This window comes from Lithobates pipiens, unplaced genomic scaffold (assembly GCF_037356315.1).
Source record: "Lithobates pipiens isolate NorthernLeopardFrog02 unplaced genomic scaffold, aLitPip1_a1.2 Scaffold_27, whole genome shotgun sequence".
Lineage (NCBI taxonomy): Eukaryota > Metazoa > Chordata > Amphibia > Anura > Ranidae > Lithobates > Lithobates pipiens.
The window spans coordinates 79,931,580-79,950,913 of NW_027507788.1; the positions used below are offsets into that span (position 1 = coordinate 79,931,580).

The 19,334-nt window shown below is 44.3% G+C and overlaps 1 protein-coding gene across 3 annotated transcripts in view; it reads right to left on the reverse strand.

The window, feature by feature from the left end:
* LOC143933938 (AP-2 complex subunit alpha-1) overlaps window positions 1-19,334 on the reverse strand; it is a 149,501-nt gene that overhangs the window by 50,819 nt on the left and 79,348 nt on the right. For all 3 annotated transcript variants that reach the window (XM_077457114.1, XM_077457113.1, XM_077457115.1), the window contains exons 8-13: window positions 15,576-15,726; window positions 15,258-15,426; window positions 13,829-13,966; window positions 12,180-12,362; window positions 11,822-11,919; window positions 10,162-10,393 (exon numbers count right to left, since the gene is read on the reverse strand). In XM_077457114.1, the coding sequence (XP_077313240.1) occupies window positions 10,162-10,393; window positions 11,822-11,919; window positions 12,180-12,362; window positions 13,829-13,966; window positions 15,258-15,426; window positions 15,576-15,726 (971 nt within the window). The remainder of the gene's footprint in view (window positions 1-10,161; window positions 10,394-11,821; window positions 11,920-12,179; window positions 12,363-13,828; window positions 13,967-15,257; window positions 15,427-15,575; window positions 15,727-19,334) is intronic.

Sequence of the window (19,334 nt, forward strand, 5' to 3'; positions counted from 1 at the left end):
CCAGAATAGGGTGAGGACGTGGCACCGAGGTGGTAAATCGGTTACAGACCAACGGTTTCAATAAGGAGACATGAAACATTTGAGATGCGCATACTAGGAGGAAGGTCCAACGCGTAAGCTACTGGGTTAATCCTGCGAAGGATACGGAAAGGCCTAATAAACCGAGGTGCAAACTTCAGTGAGGGAACACGAAGCCGGAGGTTGCGAGATGACAGCCAGACCCTGTCCCCAACCTGGTAGGAAGGCGCAGGCAGGATTCCCAACTGTGCACAAAAGGCTCGCCAGAACCGGGAGACAAACTGACTACCTCTATCCGAGACAATCACCTTGGGTAGCCCATGTAAGCGAAAAGATTTCCTGAGCAAAAATGGAAGCCAGTTCCAAAAATGGAAGCCAGATGTGTCATTGTATTCCACTTAAGAAGTGGGTAACTTCTTAAGTGGAATACAATGACATCTTTGAGAACCGGTCAACCACCATAAGGATAACAGTGTTGCCTTGGGAGTTGGGCAATTCCACAATGAAATCCATAGACATGTGAGTCCAGGGCCTCTCTCCATTTGGGTATGGGTTGTAGGAGGCCCACTGGAAGGTGTCATGGAGTCTTACTCTGAGCACACACGGGACAGGTAGCTACGAAGGCAGTAACATCAGCCCGTAGACTAAGCCACCCGAATTGTTGGGAGATGGCCCAAATGAGTAGATTCTTCCCAGGATGGCCAGCTCGTGACAAGGCATCAGCCCTTACATTCTTAGTACAGTGTAAGAATGAGACAATGTAATTAAAGCTTGACAAGAAAAGAGCCTATAGCGCCCTTCTGGGAGAGAGTCGCTTAGCCTCAGACAAGAATGTAAGATTCTTATGGTCAGTAAGAATAAGAACGGGCACAGTGGTACCTTCAAGGAGAGGTCTCCATTCTTTCAGGGCCAAAATAATCGCCAACAGCTCTCTGTCACCAATCTCATAATTGCACTCAGCAGGTGACAATTTCTTGGAAAAAGTAGCCACACGGACGCATAGCGCTCTCAGAGTTAGGACGTTGAGACAGAAGGGCGCCAACTCCAGTCTCAGAAGCATCAACTTCTAGGATAAAAGGCAACTTAGGATCAGGATGTGCCAACACAGGAGCAGAAGCAAAGGCAGCCTTGAGAGTCTCAAAGGCCTTAATGGACTCCGGAGACCAACTCTGTGGGTTACCATCCTTTCTGGTCATATCAGTAAGAAGCTTGACCAGAGACGAGAAGTTACGAATAAACTTCCGATAGTAGTTGGCAAAGCCCAGGAAACGCTGCAGAGGACATAAACCCACGGGTCGAGGCCACTGTAGGACTGCCGACAGTTTCCCTGGGTCCATCGAAAAACCAGCAGTGGAAATGACAGGAATGTAACCTGTTCACGATGGAACTCGCACTTCTCCAGTTTACAATAGAGATTGTTCTCCCTTAGTTTCTGAAGTACACAACAGACATCTGTGTGGTGGTTCTCCAGGGACTTGGAAAATATGAGGATATCATCGAGATAAACCACCACACACAATTGCAGCAAATCTCGGAGGACATCGTTAATAAATTCCTGGAAAACTGCCGGGGCGTTACAAAGGCCAAAAGGCATTACCAGGTATTCATAATGGCCTGTTCTGGTATTAAACACAGTTTTCCACTCGTCGCCCTCCTTAATGCGCACGAGATTGTATGCCCCTCTCAGGTCAAGCTTTGTGAAAATAGTTGCTCCCTTGAGGTGGTCAAATAATTCTGTAATCAATGGAATCAGGTAGGCATTTTTAAACGTGACACGATTGAGACCCCTATAATCTATACAAGGTCTCAGTTCACCGCTCTTTCACAAAGAAGAAACCAGCACCAGCAGGAGATGAGGACTTGCGGATGAAACCTCGAGAAAGTGCCTCAACAACATACTCCTCCATGGCCTTATCCTCCAATACCGACAAAGGGTAAACCCGGCCACGAGGAGGTATGGCACCAGGTTGAAGGTCAATTGCGCAATCATAAGGCCGGTGTGGAGGCAAACTACCGGCTCGACCTTTATCAAAAGACATCGCCAAAATCACGGTACGCCTCCGGCAGGGAGGGGAGTGAAGCAGTGCACAGGACCTTGGATACCTTCAGGAAGCATGTCTCACTGCATTGTGGTGACCAGGAGAGAACCTCGGCACAGAGCCAATCAAAAGAGGGGTTGTGCCTCTGTAACCAAGGATAACCAATAACCAGCGGAAATCTGGGTGAGGAAATAACTTGGAATTGAATTATCTCATGGTGAAGAGCCCCTACAGCCATGGACAATGAAACAGTCTCATGAGTCACATGGGCAGGCTGTAAAGGTCTCCCATCAAGAGCCTCAATGGCAAGTGGAGTGTCATGCAGCTGCAGCGGAATCGAGTGCTGCGAAACAAATGCAGCATCAATGAACAGGCCTGCAGCCCCAGAGTCTATTAGAGCCTGTATCTCGATGGACAACTCAGCCCAAGAAAGGGTGACCAAAACCAGGGGCTTATCCTTCTGGATAACTGGGGACGAAACAACGCCACCCAAGGTCTGTCCATGACAGGACCTCAAGGTTCGAGCATTCCCTGGACAGGTAGGACAAGACTTCAAAAAGTGACCTGCCTGGCCACAAAGGCACAATCCCTCCTCCTAAAGGTTCTTTCATTCATTCGCAGAGAGATGCGTGAAGCCCAGGTGCATGGGTTCATCTTCACTGACCAACTCGGTACCAGGAGGCATAGGAGGTGAGGGAGGCATGGGTGGGACTACAAAGCTCGGAGGCAAACGTACAGGAGGCTTCCGCAAGCGCTCCTTAAGAGAAAGTCTTTCTGAGTCTGGAGTCAATGAGGATGGCAAACTAAATCAACCTCTCCAGCTGAGTGGGTATATCTCGGGCTGCCATCTCATCCTTGATGGAATCCGAGAGACCATGAGAAAAAGCAGCCAGGAGGGCCTCATTGTTCCAAGCAACCGCTGCTGCCAGAGTATGGAATTCAATGGCGTAGTCGGCAACAGTTCTCGTACTCGGTTTGATGGACATGGGGCACTTGGCAGCAGAAGAGGAGCGTGTGGGAACGTCAAAAACCCTTTTAAAGGAGGCCACAAACTGAGGGTAACGCAAGACAACAGGTTTTTGCGTCTCCCATAGAGGGTTAGCCCAAGCCAAGGATCTCTCAGAAAGCAAAGACATCACGAAACCTACTTTGCTTCTGTCCGTGGGAAACGCCTGGGGCAGCATTTCGAAGTATATTTCAACCTGATTGAGAAACCCTCTGCATTGAACGTGATCGCCCTCAAATTGCTGGGGAAGCGGAGCAGAACCAGACATACCTCTTATAGAGGTAATATTCGAGGCGGGTGCCTGCACAGAGACTGGCACAGCAGCAGGGACGGCCTGCGACTCAGGTTGTACCGGAGCAGCCACCGCGGGGGGATTCCATGTGAGCCGTGCGATTCAGGAGCATTTGTAATGCCAAGGCAAACTGATCCATGCGGTGATCTTGCTCATCCAATCCGGAAAAAATATTACCAACGAGTGGATTGACTGTATCTTCTGAATTTATGGCCTTTGCATACTGTCAAAAACCATAAAGCAGACTGAAACAGAAGTACAATCAAATCACTTATTTATTAATAAAAATAAAAAAGGTAAATAGAAAAAAAGTGTAGTCAAGTATAGCCAGAGTCCAGTAGCCAGATCGGGTAGTCAGCCAGTCCAAAGTTCATAAACCAGATCGGCTAATCTGCCAGGCCGGAAGTCAGGGTTCCAAGGAGAGCAACTGCAAGCAGGATAAGAAGCCAGGTGGGATGTCAGCAAGCCAGTCTTGAAACAAACAGCAGGAGATGGTTCCTTGTGATGTGTCCAATGCGAAGGCAAAGGAAAAAGTGACCTGGAAGGCTTTTAATAGGCAGGTCAGACAAGCATCATCGGGAACAGCTGGTAACTGTGGATAGAAAAGAGAGCTGGCAATTAGCCGACAGCTGAGTGGCCAGCCCAGAGGAGGAAGGGCTAAGCCAGCCCTGACACTCCTGAATCTTTACGAGTGAATCGGGGGAGCTTCAGTAACCAAAACGGCAATGTTTATCCTCAGGAGACATCACAGGAAGCACCTCTATGGTTAACAGAGGACAGAATTAAAATTAGACTTGGGAAACTTAACATTAATAAATCACCAGGACAGATGGCTTGCACCCGAGGGTACTTGAGGAACTCTGTCAAGTAATTGCCAGACCACTGTTCCTAATTTTTTCTGACAGTCTTCTAACTGGAATGGTACCAGCTGATTGGAGAAAAGCTAATGTAGCACCAATATTTAAAAAGGGAAGGCGCTTGTCTCCCCTGTGCACTTGCGCAATAGCAGCCTGAGTACTGCATCTGTGCAGTGTGGGGGAAACTAACCACATGACGTCAGACACCGCCGGATTACCGGCGGGCGTCTGACGTGGAGTGTGTTGGGGAGCCTATTTAGCAGTCTCTCTGACCGCTGAACGGGCAGGCTGCATGGACCTCCCAGGGCTTAATTTGGGGGAATGCTGTGAACAGGTAACCTATCCACACTGCAGATCCAGTATTCTCTATAGCTATGGTAGCTAGTTCATGGATGGGCTTTGTGGTAATGTTTGCCTTTTTGTTCTACAGACACAAATGCTCTAGTCTATCCTTTATTACAATTTGGCTCTGTTTGGCTTACCAGTCCAGAACTGAATCTTGATATTTTTATATACAACGCTATGGTCTCTAATTACCTTGCCCTGGTGATCCTATGATAATAAATATAGTTTGGTAAGCGTTTTCAGAATAAATTTTTTTTTATTAAAAAACCTGCCGTAGGGGGAATATAGGGGCCTCCCTATCTGCGACTCATTTTCTCGAGTTTGTGGTGAGCTGACCTTTTTTTCCTCAATTATATGAATGGTTATTTTTATAATAATGCTGCTCGTTTGTTAATTATTGAAATGTTATTTACTTATACTCTGTATAGATATCCTCCTGAAGAAGCGGTTTTTACTCTGCGAAACTAGTAGAGGAATTTTGAGAAAATCTGTGCGCCATCAAGTTTGAACCCTCCCCGTGGGGAATCCGTTGGGAATGTTCTAACTGTGGTGCATTCGTTATTACATTTTAATGAGTGATGTTTTGCAATTTCTTTATGTGTTTATTAAATATGAAATTTTAATTAAATTTTCTTCTTTCTTTTGCTTGTTTAAGTTATCCAAGTACCGACATAGTCCAATTTTTGCTATTGTGGTTTGGAACTGCTTAAGGGTTAGCGTGAGCGGCTACCCCGGCACTCCCATACCAATTATTTTCTCAACATTATGAATGGTGGATGATGGTACTTATATGTTATACAATCTATGCGACTTAGAGGCGACATTTATGACTTGCGAAATCACCAGGACAGATGGCTTGCACCCGAGGGTACTTGAGGAACTCTGCCAAGTAATTGCCAGACCATTGTTCCTAATTTTTACTTACAATCTTCTAACTGGAATGGTACCAGCTGATTGGAGAAAAGCCAATGTAGCACCAATATTTAAAAAGGGCCCAAAATTCATCCCTGGGAATTACAGACCAGTTAGCCTAACATCAATAGTATGTAAACTCTTGGAGGGGATGATAAGGGACTATATACACAAGATTTTAGTAACGAGACGGTATTAATTAGCAGTAATCGGCATGTATTCATGAAGAATCGTTCTTGTCAAACCAAATCTACTAACCTTCTATGAGGAGGTGAGTTGCCAGCTAAAGGCCCAGAGACATAATGTATCTGGATTTTGCAAAAGCATTTGACACAGTTCCACATAAACGTTTCCTGTACAAAATAAGGTCAGTTGGCATGGACCATAGGGTGAGTACATGGATTGAAAAACTGGCTACAAGGGCGAGTTCAGAGGGTGGTGATAAATGGGGAGTACTCTGAATGGTCAGGGGTGGGTAGTGGGATCCCCCTGGGTTCTGTGCTGGGACCAATCCTATTTAATTTGTTCATAAACGACCTGGAGGATGGGGTAAACCGTTCAAGCTCTGTATTTGCCTGATCACGGATGTGTATTTGCGGACAATGCTAAGCAGGGCAATAACTTCTCCGCAGGATGTGGAAACTTTGCAAAAAGATCAACAAATTAATGGGGTGGGCAACTACATGGCAAAATGAGGTTCAATGTAGAAAAATGTAAAATAATGCATTTGGGTGACAAAAATAGGAATGCAATCTATGCACTGGGGGAGAACCTCTGGGGGAATCTAGGAAGGAAAAGGACCTGGGGGTCCTAGTAGAAGGCTCAGAAATGGAATGCAATGCCAAGCTGCTGCTAACAAAGCAAACAGAATATTGGCATGCATTAAAAAGGGGATTAACTCCAGAGATAAAACGATAATTCTCCCACTCTACAAGACTCTGGTCCGACCGCACCAGGAGTATGTCCAGTTCTGGACACCAGTCCTCAGGAAGGATGTACTGGAAATGGAACGAGTATAAAGAAGGGCAACAAAGCTAATAAAGGGTCTGGAGGATATTGGATATGAGGAAAGGTTGCAAGCACTAAACTTATTCTCCTTGGAGAAGAGATGCTTGAGAGGGGATATGATTTCAATATACAAATACCATACTGGTGACCCCACAATAGGGATTAAACTTTTTCCCAAAAGGGGGTTTAACAAGACTCCTGGCCACTCATTAAAATTAGAAGAAAAGGGGTTTAACCTTAAAGAGGAAGTAAACCCTGATAAGTTTACTTCCTCTTTCATTCCCTGCAAAGGTAAAGCATAATGGACTACTATGCATCGCATAGTAGTCCATTATGTGTCACTTACCTGACACAGGAGCCAGCGAAGTCACCACTGTCCCCTGTAGTCCGGCTCATTCATCTTCTCGGTGGGTCTCGCTGCTCCGTCGCGGTCATTCGGCGAAGCCGCGATGACGTCACTCCTGTGCATGCGCACGGGAGCCGCCACGCGCGGCACATCGCCGTTGATGGCGGCGCGCTCAGTGCGGCGCATGTCTTTTGGCAAATATCTCCTAAACCGTGTAGGTTTAGGAGATATTTCTTGGACCTACAGGTAAGCCTTAATCTAGGCTTACTTGTAGGTCAAAGTGTGTTGTAAGGGTTTACAACCACTTTAAACTACGTAGATGGTTCTTTACTGTAAGAGCGGCAAGGATGTGGAATTCCCTTCAACAGGCGGTGGTCATTGATCGTTTCAAGAAACTATTAGATAAGCACCTGAACGACCACAACATACAGGGATATACAATGTAATACTGACATATAATCACACACACAGATTGGACTTGATGGAACTGTCTTTTCAACCTCACCTACTATGCAACTATGTAATTTGAGGCACTGTAGTAGCCTGGATGCGAACTGATGTGGCATGGATGAGCCATGGATGTGGATGGCTGAGTATGGATAGATGAGCATGGCAGGGTATGGATGTGGCTGGAATGGGCACTGAGCAGCGATGTGGGCACTACACATCCAGCCCACAGCGCTGCTGCAAACAGTCTCTCCCCCTCTCTGGGGTGGAACTGGACTCGACACCGGTCTGTTGCTGTGATCGCTCCGTCATTTGACAGAGCAATCACGTGGTAAATGGCCACTACCAGCAGCCATTTACCGTGATCCGTGATCCGTGATGCGCTGTAGTTAATTGAGTCTCAAGCTGAACTTTCCAAACAAGTCAACCTAACTTAGCAGGATATTCTGATAACTGCTTAAAGCAGAACTCCGTCCACAATTTTTTTTCTTGTTCTTGTTGCTGATCGCCTACCGTCACCAACTTTGCCATTCATGTTCTTCTGAGCTCTGTAGTTGCTCTGTAATGGGCTGCTGAACTTGCCACAAAATATTTTATTGCCTGCTGACATCCTGGTTGTAAGACCGCTGGGTTCTATCCCTCTCCTCAGCTCAGCCAGCAGTCTGTCATGCCCCCTTGTAGTCCACTGAAAGCCGAGCAGGGAGTTCTACTTCTTGTTGTGTGAGCGGAGGGGTCTCACAGCCCCCGGTCTGTGCCACCAATGGAGGAGGTGTCCTTCTCTCACTTCCCTCGTCCCTGACTGGTGGTACACCCCTCCACCCCACCTGCTATCTATTATTATCAGTAATCAGTTATATGACACGGCTGGGATCTCCCACTTTGTCAGGTATTGTAGACGAGAACATAGATCGCTGATGTCCCACATACCTCCGTAATGACTGACAGCGCACTGTGCCAATTGTGCCATTATATATTTAAAGGGTATCTATACTGATAATCCCCAGTCTGCACTGGTGGTCCCTGACACATTGCACCGGTTTGCATTTATAAGACTGTAACCTATCATACCATTATGTATGGCTAGCTGCAGAATGAGGGGTGTGATTTATGTTGAAGTGGGCGAGTTCACATTTATATGTACAAGCCTGGTGTAGCTCCCACATTCATTCTCATCTCAAGTATTCATGGGAAATTTAGGCCGATTACAGTTAGAGAGAGAGAAGAGGATATGATGCAATCACTGTTCTAACAACTCCTCCTTAGCAGAATACAGGCTGCATTTTTGAATCACAAAACTGACTTCCTGAAAATTCAGTCATATCTCAAAGGCAAAGGCATAATGAGCTAGAATGCACCGCATACTAGCTCATTATAAAATACTTAACTTAGAACGAGGTCCCTGTATCATAGCCCAGTCCACACTGAGGGAGCTGACATTTTGCCCTCGGCCTCTCTTCCAGGTTTGCAGCTTCGGCACAGTGAATGGCCAGAGCTGCGAATGCCCTGCGGCCATGCATTCACAGCGCATGTGCCGCTGACATTAGCAGCTGCATGCAAAGTGAATATCTCCTAAACTGTACAGGCTTAGGAGATATTCAATTTACCCACAGGTAAGTCTTATTAAAATAAGGGTATACAACCTCTTTAAAAATGGTAAGAAATTTCACAAATAACTGTTTAGTGTTTTGAGTGGGGGGGTGTACTAACTGGGGATTTTTTGAAGTTCTGCTTTAACAGAAAATGGATATTTGATGCACATGTACAACAACCCACACATGAGAGAACAGTCATTAAACAGTATCCAAACCCTAGAAGAAAAATGTAATGTTTTGCAGCTTGTCAGTTCAATGTGGACATAGCGAAGTCCATTGTATGGGTTTTTAGACACTTTAAAGCTGCCCATTAAGGATGAGCTCCGGCGTGTCCACACAGCCCACATGCAGAGCCCACCAGGAAGTCAACACTTCACTAGTCAAAGGCAGCGAGACATTGTCCCAATGCGTGGCTGCAGAGATCCGGAAATGTCTTGCTACCTGTGATTAGCGCAGCGCCGGCTTCCTGGCGTGCTCTGCACGTGGGCTGTGCGAACACACTGGGGCTCACCCTGCTGCCCATACATAGAGCACAATTCCCTCAGTGAGTGGCCCCATAATCTGTCTCCTGCCTACCATCCTTTGATGAAAAATAAATAAAAAATAACCTAAAAAGGTCCAGGTGGAAAATTGTCGGCCAAATAGCGCCTGCAGGGCCAGCTGTAATAGTACAATAACCACTACAGGAGATTCATCCATTCAAGCTGTGTGGCAAGGATCAGCAGATTAGCAAACCAGTAGATGTCAGTGGATACATGTCCGCTGACAACCGTCGCTCCATAGAGAACAATGGGTCCGCCTGAAAAACGGACAGGCGGACCCGATCGGAACACTCATTGTTCTCTATAGAGTGGCAGATGTCAGCGGACATGTGTCCACTGACACCTACTGGCATCCGGTCTGCTAAAAACAGACATATGAGGATTCGCTCTCCATCTATTCAGCGGATCAGATGACAGTCGGGTGGAAAAGGTAAGGCAGTCAGTTTCCATCTGATCGCCCCATACAGAACAGCAGGCTGTGTCCTTGTCCAATCTCTGCATAGCAGAAAGATTTCCTACTGAGCAGGTAGATCCACTTGACAGAGTCCACCCCGTCTGAAAAGGGCCTAAATCTCAATTGACCTGCAGTATAGTACTATGCACAAGTAGTTAAGGTGATCCCCTTTTTCTCAACAGAAATAGTAAAGACAGACACAGAAAGATAGAAAATCTATGCAAGTGGCATGCATTTCCAATTGTATTGGGATATTTATGGCCACCTGTACATAGTAATAATAATAAAATAAAAAAATCTTACAAGGACATCAGTGCTTGCAATAGAGCTGAGTTTCAGGTACTCTACTGCTCTCTGCTGGAGCTCCACATCTGCATTTCTGATCTGACTATCTGAACGTAGCACATCTTGAATTGTGGGTTTGGTTTCAGGGAATAAGTTGATGAACTTGATGTAGGTGGAGAGGAGAAGGGCTCGAGTTGACACGCTGCACAAGTGAAACTTTGAATGCAGTAGATTGAACTGTACCAGTGGGCTGGAGGGGAAAGCAGAATTTTCAAGTCAATGTATTTTATTTCATGAACCAGAGAGTACACATTGGGATTACAAACCGTGAAGGATAAAAAGTAGCTTTTGCTCAAAGGTAAATACCAGGTACTAATTTCCAGTATTTTTATTTTAGCATATGTAGCGGTTTGGCTGGCCAACTTGAAAATTTACAGTGTAAATTTACTCTAAACATATTCTTTTTTTTAAAAGGTAATGCCACTTTTGTGGGGGGGAAAAAAATATTTAACGTATACAATTACGACAAGTCATATTGCTATTAAAATGCTTTTCAATCTGCAGCTCTGTAATTTTCAGAAAATGCAATATGGGTACCTGGAGGTGTTCTTAAAGCGGTTCTTCACCCTTAAGGGGAAGTTCCGCTAGTATTATCCCTCCCCCCCTCCGGTGCCACAATCGGCACCTTTTGGGGGGGAAGGGGGGTGCAGTTACCTGGATAATCCAGGTAACTGCACCCACTTCCGGCCAGACCGCCGCAGACCCCCGCATCGCTCCGCCCCCCCCGTTGTGTTCTGGGAAACACACAGTTCCCAGAGACACAGCGGGGAACCAGCGCAGCGCGACTCGAGCATGCGCAGTAGGGAACCGGGCAGTGAAGCCCTCATGCTTCACTTCCCGATTCCCTGACATAGGATGGCGGCGGTGGCTGCAGCGAGACGAGCGATCGCTCGTCATCTGCCGCCGACATCGCTGGAACCTGGGACAGGTAAGTGTGATATTATTAAAAGTCAGCAGCTGCAATATTAGTAGCTGCTGGCTTTTAATATTTTTTTTTTAGGTGCAGCTCCTCTTTAACAAAGAATGTATACAGAATGTCCCCCTGCTTGTGTGATTGGCTCACAGATTTTGCCAGAAGTCTGCCCTAAGATACAAGTCAGATTTCAGGCATCCCCTGCTACAAAAATGTGATTTCCTATTGGAAGTATCTCGCCAAAAATTACATCTAAAAAAGGGATACAGGCCCAGCAGCTTTCCTCAGAGCCCTGCAGGTGCAGCATCTGATACTTATGAAACCCCTCCCATTAGAATCACTTTCCCACATGGATACAAACACACAGGGATTTCTTCAAAATAACAAAAAGGTAGGAATCTGCAACAAATTTTGTTAAAATCCTTGTAATGTACATAGATGAGGGGAAGGTCTTCTTTTCACCAAAAGTGGAGTTATGCTTTAAAGTGTTGGAGTGGGAAGTTTTATAAGATTTGCTATTTTTTTTTTTTTTTTTTTTTTTTGTCCCTGAGAAGATTCTCATTCCAGTGGTCTGTACCCTTCCTCGCTCAATCTACAACTTTAAAGTCTTTTCTGGATTTCAAGTTTAAAGCGGATGTAAAAGTTCAAATTTAATATAACAAAACATACAGACACGAAATTGACAGTTTTGCCACCTATGATTACCTGGACCTAGGATCTCCTGCAATAAGATTGCCAAATTCTCCAAGGATATATCCTCCTACTTTTACCATGTTCTCATGGCAGGCAGGAGCCTGAAGCGCCTGAAAGATATATATAAAAAAAAAAAAATAAATGAATTACCGTTTTGCTTACCAAGTTACAGAATTCACTTACAAGTAGTCAGCAATGAAAAAAAAAATTATAATTTGAAGGATTTAAAATGGAAGATTAGAAGCTAGAGCAACCAGAGGAACAGAGCAGAGCAAAACACTAAAATGCAGGGGGAACATACTATATGCAGGCAGTGCTTTAGTGAGAACAGAACTAGGAGAAGGGACAGTTTAAGAGCTGCAGATTTTACCTCAAAAACGGTTTTGGCCGCATAGCCTTGCACATCATCCCGGTTAATAACAATTTGGATGACACGGTACCAGACTTCCTCACTGACATAATCTCCAGCAATGCGGATCAAGTTCAGGATAGTGTCCACGTACCAGCTGTAATCCACAGCATACTTCTCAGCTAGAACGGCCACTTTCAGAACCTGTTTTCAAATAAAACAAATGAAAAAAATTCATAGTCACAGGATTAAGTCCCTTTCACACTGGGGCGGGAGGTTTCTAAAATATGAAGAGCTGTAAATTGAAATGATACTGTGCTTATATATCAGAGATCTCATTATGAGAAGGAGAAACTATTTAAACAAGGTATGCAAGCTTCTGAACTTCTCTTGTTTGCTCCTCTTTGGTCTGAAAAATAAAACCACTTGAAAAAAATTAAGCCCTCAGTTTTTACAATGGACTACAGAATAACTAGTCTTATGTGGTAGAGATGTCAGAGTTGGAGTGGTTGAGTAGTTTAGCTACAAAGACAGTGAGCAGGGCTGATACCACTTAGGCCACACAATAAAAGCTGTGTCTTTCAAGTCCATAAAAAGGCTTAGGAGCCAAGTACATCGCTGACATAGCAGGCATTTTGCAGTACTTGCAGTCTTTAACCTCTTCCTGCCTGCCAAATGATGGTTGGGCGGCGCTGCTCTAGTTCTGGATGGATGTCATATGACGGCCCTCCAGAACGACCAGGGGCACACAGTGTAGCGATCGCACCGTTTTGCTGGGACACAGAGCAACACTGATCTGTGTAAAGAGCTGCGGTTCTTTAACCATGTGATCGACTGTGTCCAGTCACACAGAGATGCCAGTAATACTGACACAGTGCGAGAAGAGGAGAGCCAATCAGCAGCATCTCCTCACAGAGGACATCTAGGGATGTAATCAGGGCACTGATTAGTGCCCCGATTACAATTAAGTGCCAAACCATTCTAGCAAAGTCACTACCAGCAATCAGTGCCCACAATTGGCACCAATCTGTGCCCACAAGTGCTAGTCAGTGCTTGCCATCAGTGCCACCTATCCATGCCCACCAGTGCGGCATATTCGTGCCTCCTCGTCCGTGCCACCTAATCAGTGCCCATAAGTGCCGCCTCATCAGCGCCCATCAGTGAAGGAGAAAAATTACTTATTTACAAAAACGTATGGACAGAAACTAAGAATTTTTTTATTTTATTTTTTATTCAAAATTTGTTTATTTTATTTTTTAGGAAAAAATTAAAAACCCAGGAGTGACTAAATACCACCAAAAAGAAAGCTATTTGTGTGAAGAAAATGATAATAAATTTCACATGGTTACAGTGTAAACTGACCGCGCAATTGTCATTCAAAACGTGACAGCGCTGAAAGCTGAAAATGGCCTGGACAGGAAGGGGGTGCAAGTTCATTGTATTGACGTGGTTAAAGGAATTGGACAGAGGATGCATTTGTTTCCCTTGAAACATCCTTAAAATTCCCCTGCACAACTGATGAAGATAAACACGAAGGCAAAACCACGCGATAAACACTATCACTGTAGAAAAAAAAAAAACATTCATAAGCAAATGGATATGGTATAGGCTACACTGCTAAGTGAAGCAGCTATTATGCAGTCTGATTGCAAAGAATCAAACCCACTTACAATTTCCTCACGAATTGAGTAGTCTGCGGTTTCCAGGTAGCTCAACATTTCGGATACAATCTGCTTAGCATTTGTACGATCACACATTGCATACAGGAGGTCAGCAGCCCGCTGCCTTACACTTACATCTCGCTCTGTCTATAGAAAGAAGAAAAAAAAAGCATCAGTAAATTTACTGAGTGCAAAACAAAGAAACATCTTTTTGATTCCCCAATTAAAGGAATTCACCTTTAAAAAAAAAAAATAAAAAAATAAAAAGATTAAAAAAAAAATTACAAAAAAATGTGCATTTACTCTTTCTTAGTAGCCTGCAGAGCATTGCACCTACAAATCAGCAGATTATGGGTGCAATGCCAGGCTCTTGCAAACTGTCAACATAGCTACTGCCCCTACCTCAGATACAGCAAGGCAGGCAGTTACTTGAGTCCAGGAAGAATCAATGTACCAAGAGGATGCTCATCAGTGCCCTTGAAGTTAATGGAGAACTACAAGCCATCAGCTGCAAAGGCTGCAGCAGGCAGGCGGGAGAGCTGCAGGAGCGGAACAAGTTATATGTTGCATGAGATGAGGTCAATTGTACTGGAAGTGTAAAGGTAGTTTGAATGCTTGGTGTACTTTTTGTTACTGCAATGCAATAGTGTGAACAGGACTTAAAGCAAAATTAAACTCACAATCTGAAATGAAAAAAGGAAAAAACATTGGCAAGCAGGGTTTTTATAACTATTGGGTTCTTGGTCATAAATGCTTCTTTGCATTACATTTACGGCCCTGCTTTGTGCAATACTGATATGACTATGTGGCAGAATGACATCACTGTAGCCAGGCCATTCAAATGGCCAAACAGAGCAAACTTGGAAGACTGAGCAAAAATGGAAGCACCTGGGACCAGCTGAACCCACGGCGCTGGAGGGCTACATTTTCATAGGCATGCCATAATGTGCTAATACGCGGTGCATACTATGGCACCTGGTGGCCCATGAAAAAAAGTTAAATTCCACTTTAAAAAAAAATTCCTATAAAGACTACTAAAAAGGACAGTGTCCTGCAAAACATAAGGATGGTCTCTTGAGCTACACCCTGTGTCCAGGCCCACACAAGCTCTAATTTTGTTTAGGCCTGTTTACAAAGAGCTGCAGTAACACTATGGGCAGTTTTTACTTTTAAAAGGCAAATTGTTAAAGATTAACTTCAGGCAGATCACTAAAATGATTAAAGTTATTTATGAATACAGCTAGCATAAATCAGTATATGTCTTAATGCCAGGACGTATTGCTAAACTGCAGTGAAGAAAAGCAAGGTCAATGAAAGTTTTAAAACACAATTGAAAATAGTTCAGCAGGTAACCAATCACAATTCATGTTTTACATGGGCAGTTTGTCTGGAGATTAGTTTTAAAGTGCATCAGTAATGCAGATGGGTATTTACTTACCTTCAAAGCATTAATGACTGTTTCAATATGTGTTTTTACAGCCTCATGGGAAAATTCAGAGCTGGCTAATGTACACATACTTTCCAGGGCTAAATAGCGCAGATTGGTCTCCCGATGCTGCAGAAACTGGCCCAGCTGGTTACAGGCTCTAACCAGCAAGTTAGGTTCACTAAGAGTAAAAGAAACAAAATAAATGCACCAAATCAGTGAAACATGAAACAATAATATCTACAAAGCCCAAATGCTTGGTTACATAAAGGTTTTGGCTCCGACAAACAGTTCCACTAAGGCCACAAAATCTTTTACTATATCACCTACCTGTCATAATGGATAATCAGACTGATGGCCTCAAATAGAATAGCGTTTTTTGCATTGGAATGCTGCACCTTCTTGGACTTTGGTGGCTCTTGTGCTTTGTTCAGGATAGTTTCTAGGCACTCCACTAAACGACCCTTCACAGCAGCATCCTCTGGAAAACACAAGAGGTGACTTATTTCAGAAAACTTGAGCTGACAGAAATACCTTGACTTCCGTTGCTGACCGAACAGCTGTTTGGTGCTGTTCCTCAGATCTCCCTACTTTTAATTTGCAGATTTTGGACAAGTAACGCAATCAGAAATCCAGGACTACATACTTTTTCCAACCCGGTGATTTAAAGTAACTAAGCCAGAGTCAGCATGCTTGTTAGAAAGAAAAAAAGCTTTTTGCCTAAGAGATAGCAATGGGAACTTTTTCTTATGAAAATGCTTTTGGCCTGGCAATAATGGCAACTCAGTGGCTGCCTTAAGAATGGGTTACCTTTAAAACGTGAACTCGTGTTCACTTTAAGCTAAAAAGAAAACATTTATGTTCACATACACTGCAGAGATCCTCAGTAGGCACAAAGCCTGGGATGGACTAATAGCAAAGGCCTTTTCCAGGTCTTGACCAAGTCAGCACCTTAACAAAACTTGTAAAGTGGTTGTTAACCCACCAAGTTAAATGTACACTATCTTCTGATTATTCATGTATTGTGCCCGTGTCTTTCATAGTAGGAGAGGTTGGAAAAAAAAAAAAAACAGACCATCAAGTCCAACCTAGTCTTTGCCTTACAAACAAAACCAACAAAAAAGCAGCTATATACCTGTTTTCAGAACACTGATCAGCGCTCACATGACCCTCCGCCTCGCCTCTCTTGGTTGGCCTGACAGTTGCAGCAGGCCAGGCCGAGGATCCTCCGCCGATGTCAGTCAGGAGAGACACAGGGGCACATTAGATGAATAAACAGAGGATAGTGTAAATGTAACCCTAATTTTGGCAGCAGGAGGGGGAGGGCACAGACATGGAGCTGACAGACCGGGAGGGGAAGGGGGAGAGGATGGGGGAGAGGATGGAGGGGACAGAGGAGAGAGCCGATGACAGAGGCACGTAAACTAGCAGCTGTGATACACAGTTGTCAGTTTACAAAGGGGAGGGCAGAACCAGGCAGGATCAGCCAGCTATTACTGGTGAAACAGGGGGCCAAATGGCACAGCACATTCACTGTGCTATATAACACGCTTTTAACCACTTGACCACTGGGCACTTAAACCCCCTTAATAACCAGACCAATTTTCAGCTTTCGGTGCTCTCACATTTTGAATGACAATTACTCAGTCATGCAACACATTACTAATCTGCTAAATTTTATAATGGTAACAAACAAAAATTCATCTTTTTGCAAAATTTTTGGTCTTTCGGATTTCATATAGGTACACTATATGAAATACGAAAGACCAAACATTTTGCAAAAAGATGAACTTTTGTTTGTTACCGTTATAAAAGTTAGCAGATTAGTAATTTTTCTTCATACATTTTGGCCAAAATTTATACTACTACATATCTTTGGTAAAAATAAGTACAAATTGGTGTATATTTTTTGGTCTGTGTGAAAGTTATGGTGTCAATATCTGAAAATTGATCACACCTGAAGTACTGACGGCCTATCTCATTTCTTGAGACCCCAACATGCCAGAAAAGTACAGAAACCCCCCAAATGACCCCTTTTTGGATCAAAGACATTCCAAGGTATTCTGTATGGCGATACCACATGTGTGAGACTTTTACACAGCATGGCCACATACAGAGGCCCAACATGCAGGGAGCGCCGTCAGGCGTTCTGGAGCACCCAGGCCAATTCTGACATTTCTCTCCTACACGTAAAAAAATCATCATTTATTTGATAGAAAATTACATAAAACCCCAAAACATTATCCACTGGAGATCCGCGCTATAGCCAAATGACGGCTACAGCGCGGACCTGCTTTGCCGGGACTACGTCTATTGGCCTTGTCCCGTGCACGAGCGGCCCGCGCGCCCCCTGAGCCGCGAACGTGGCGCGCTCTGTGATCAGCGATGAGACTCGTCTGATCACGGATCGGAGCAAGGGGCCGATCCCGACCCCTTACCACGTGATCAGCTGTCAGCCAATGACAGCTGATCATGTGACACAAAAGAGACGGTAATCGGCCATTTTTCCTCCTCGCGCTGACAGCGCGAGGAGAAAAAAGAAAAGGCCGATTACCGGCGGCCGTGAGAGGGACTTCAGTCCCGATCACAGCCAGCTCATCAGTGCCCACCTGCTCCCTGCCAGTGCCACCTAAATTTTAAAAAAGTGCCACCCATCAGTGCCCACAGTGCCACCCATCAGTGCCCACAGTGCCACCCATCAGTGCTGCACCTCAATGCCACATATCCGTGCCCACCTTATGTGCCCATCGGTGCCCACCTTATGTGCCCACCGGTGCCGCCTATCAGTGCCCACCGGTGCCGCCTATCAGTGCCCACCAGTGCCGCCTATCAGTGCCCACCAGTGCCGCCTATCAGTGCCCACCAGTGCAGCCTATCAGTGCCCACCAGTGCAGCCTATCAGTGCCCACCAGTGCAGCCTATCAGCGCCGCCTCATCAGCGCATTTCAATGAAGGAGAAAAATGACCTGTTTGCAAAATTTTATAACAAACTATTAAACATGATTTATTTTTTTTTGCATCTTTTTTTGTTTGTTTAGCAAAAAATAAAACTCCCAGCTGTAATTAAATAACACCAAAAGAAAGCTCTATTTGTGGGGGGAAAAAATGATAAAATTTTCATTTTGGTACAGTGTTATATGGCTGCACAATTGTCATTCAAAGTACATCAGCGCTGAAAGCTGAAAATTGGTCTGGGCAAGAGGGGGGTTTAAGTGCCCAGTAAGCAAGTGGTTAAATGTTTTTTTTTAGCAAAGACCCTAGAGAATACAATGGTGGTCGTTGCAACTTTTTATCTCGCACGGTATTTGCACAGCAATTTTTCTTAAAACTGTTTTGTGCTTTAACCACTTGCCTACTGGGCACTTCAACACCCCTCCTGCCCAGACCAATTTTCAGCTTTTGGTGCTCTCACACTTTGAATGACAATTACTCAGTCATGTAACACTGTACCCAAATTAATTTTTTGTCCTTTTTTTTCCCACAAATAAAGCTTTCTTTTGGTTTTTATTTTTTGTCCTATAAATGAAAAAAGACTGAACATTTTGAAAAAAAAACGCATATTTCTTTGTTTCGGTGACAAAATTATGCAAATTATTAATTTTTCTTCATAAATTTTGGCCACAATTTATACTGCTACATATCTTTGGTAAAAATAACCCAAATTAGCGGATATTATTTGGTCTTTGTGAAAGTTACAGAGTCTACAAGCTGTGGTGTGAATCATACAAAATTGATCACATCTGATGTAGTGGTGGTCTATCTCATTTCTCGCAACCCGAACAAGTTAGGAAAGTACAAATACCCCCCAAATGACCCCTTTTTGGAAAGTAGACATTCCAAGGTATTTAGTAAGAGGCATGGTGAGCTTTCTGATGTCATTTTTTCCTACAATTCTTTGCAAAATGAAGATTTTTTTTTTTTCCACAAAATTGTCATTGTAATAGGTTATTTCTCTCACATGGCATGTGTATACCACAAATGATACCCCCAAAAAAATTCTGCTACTCCTCCTGAGTATTACAATACCACGTGTGTGGGACTTTTTCACAGCCTGGCCACATAGAGAGGCCCAACATGCAGGGAGCACCG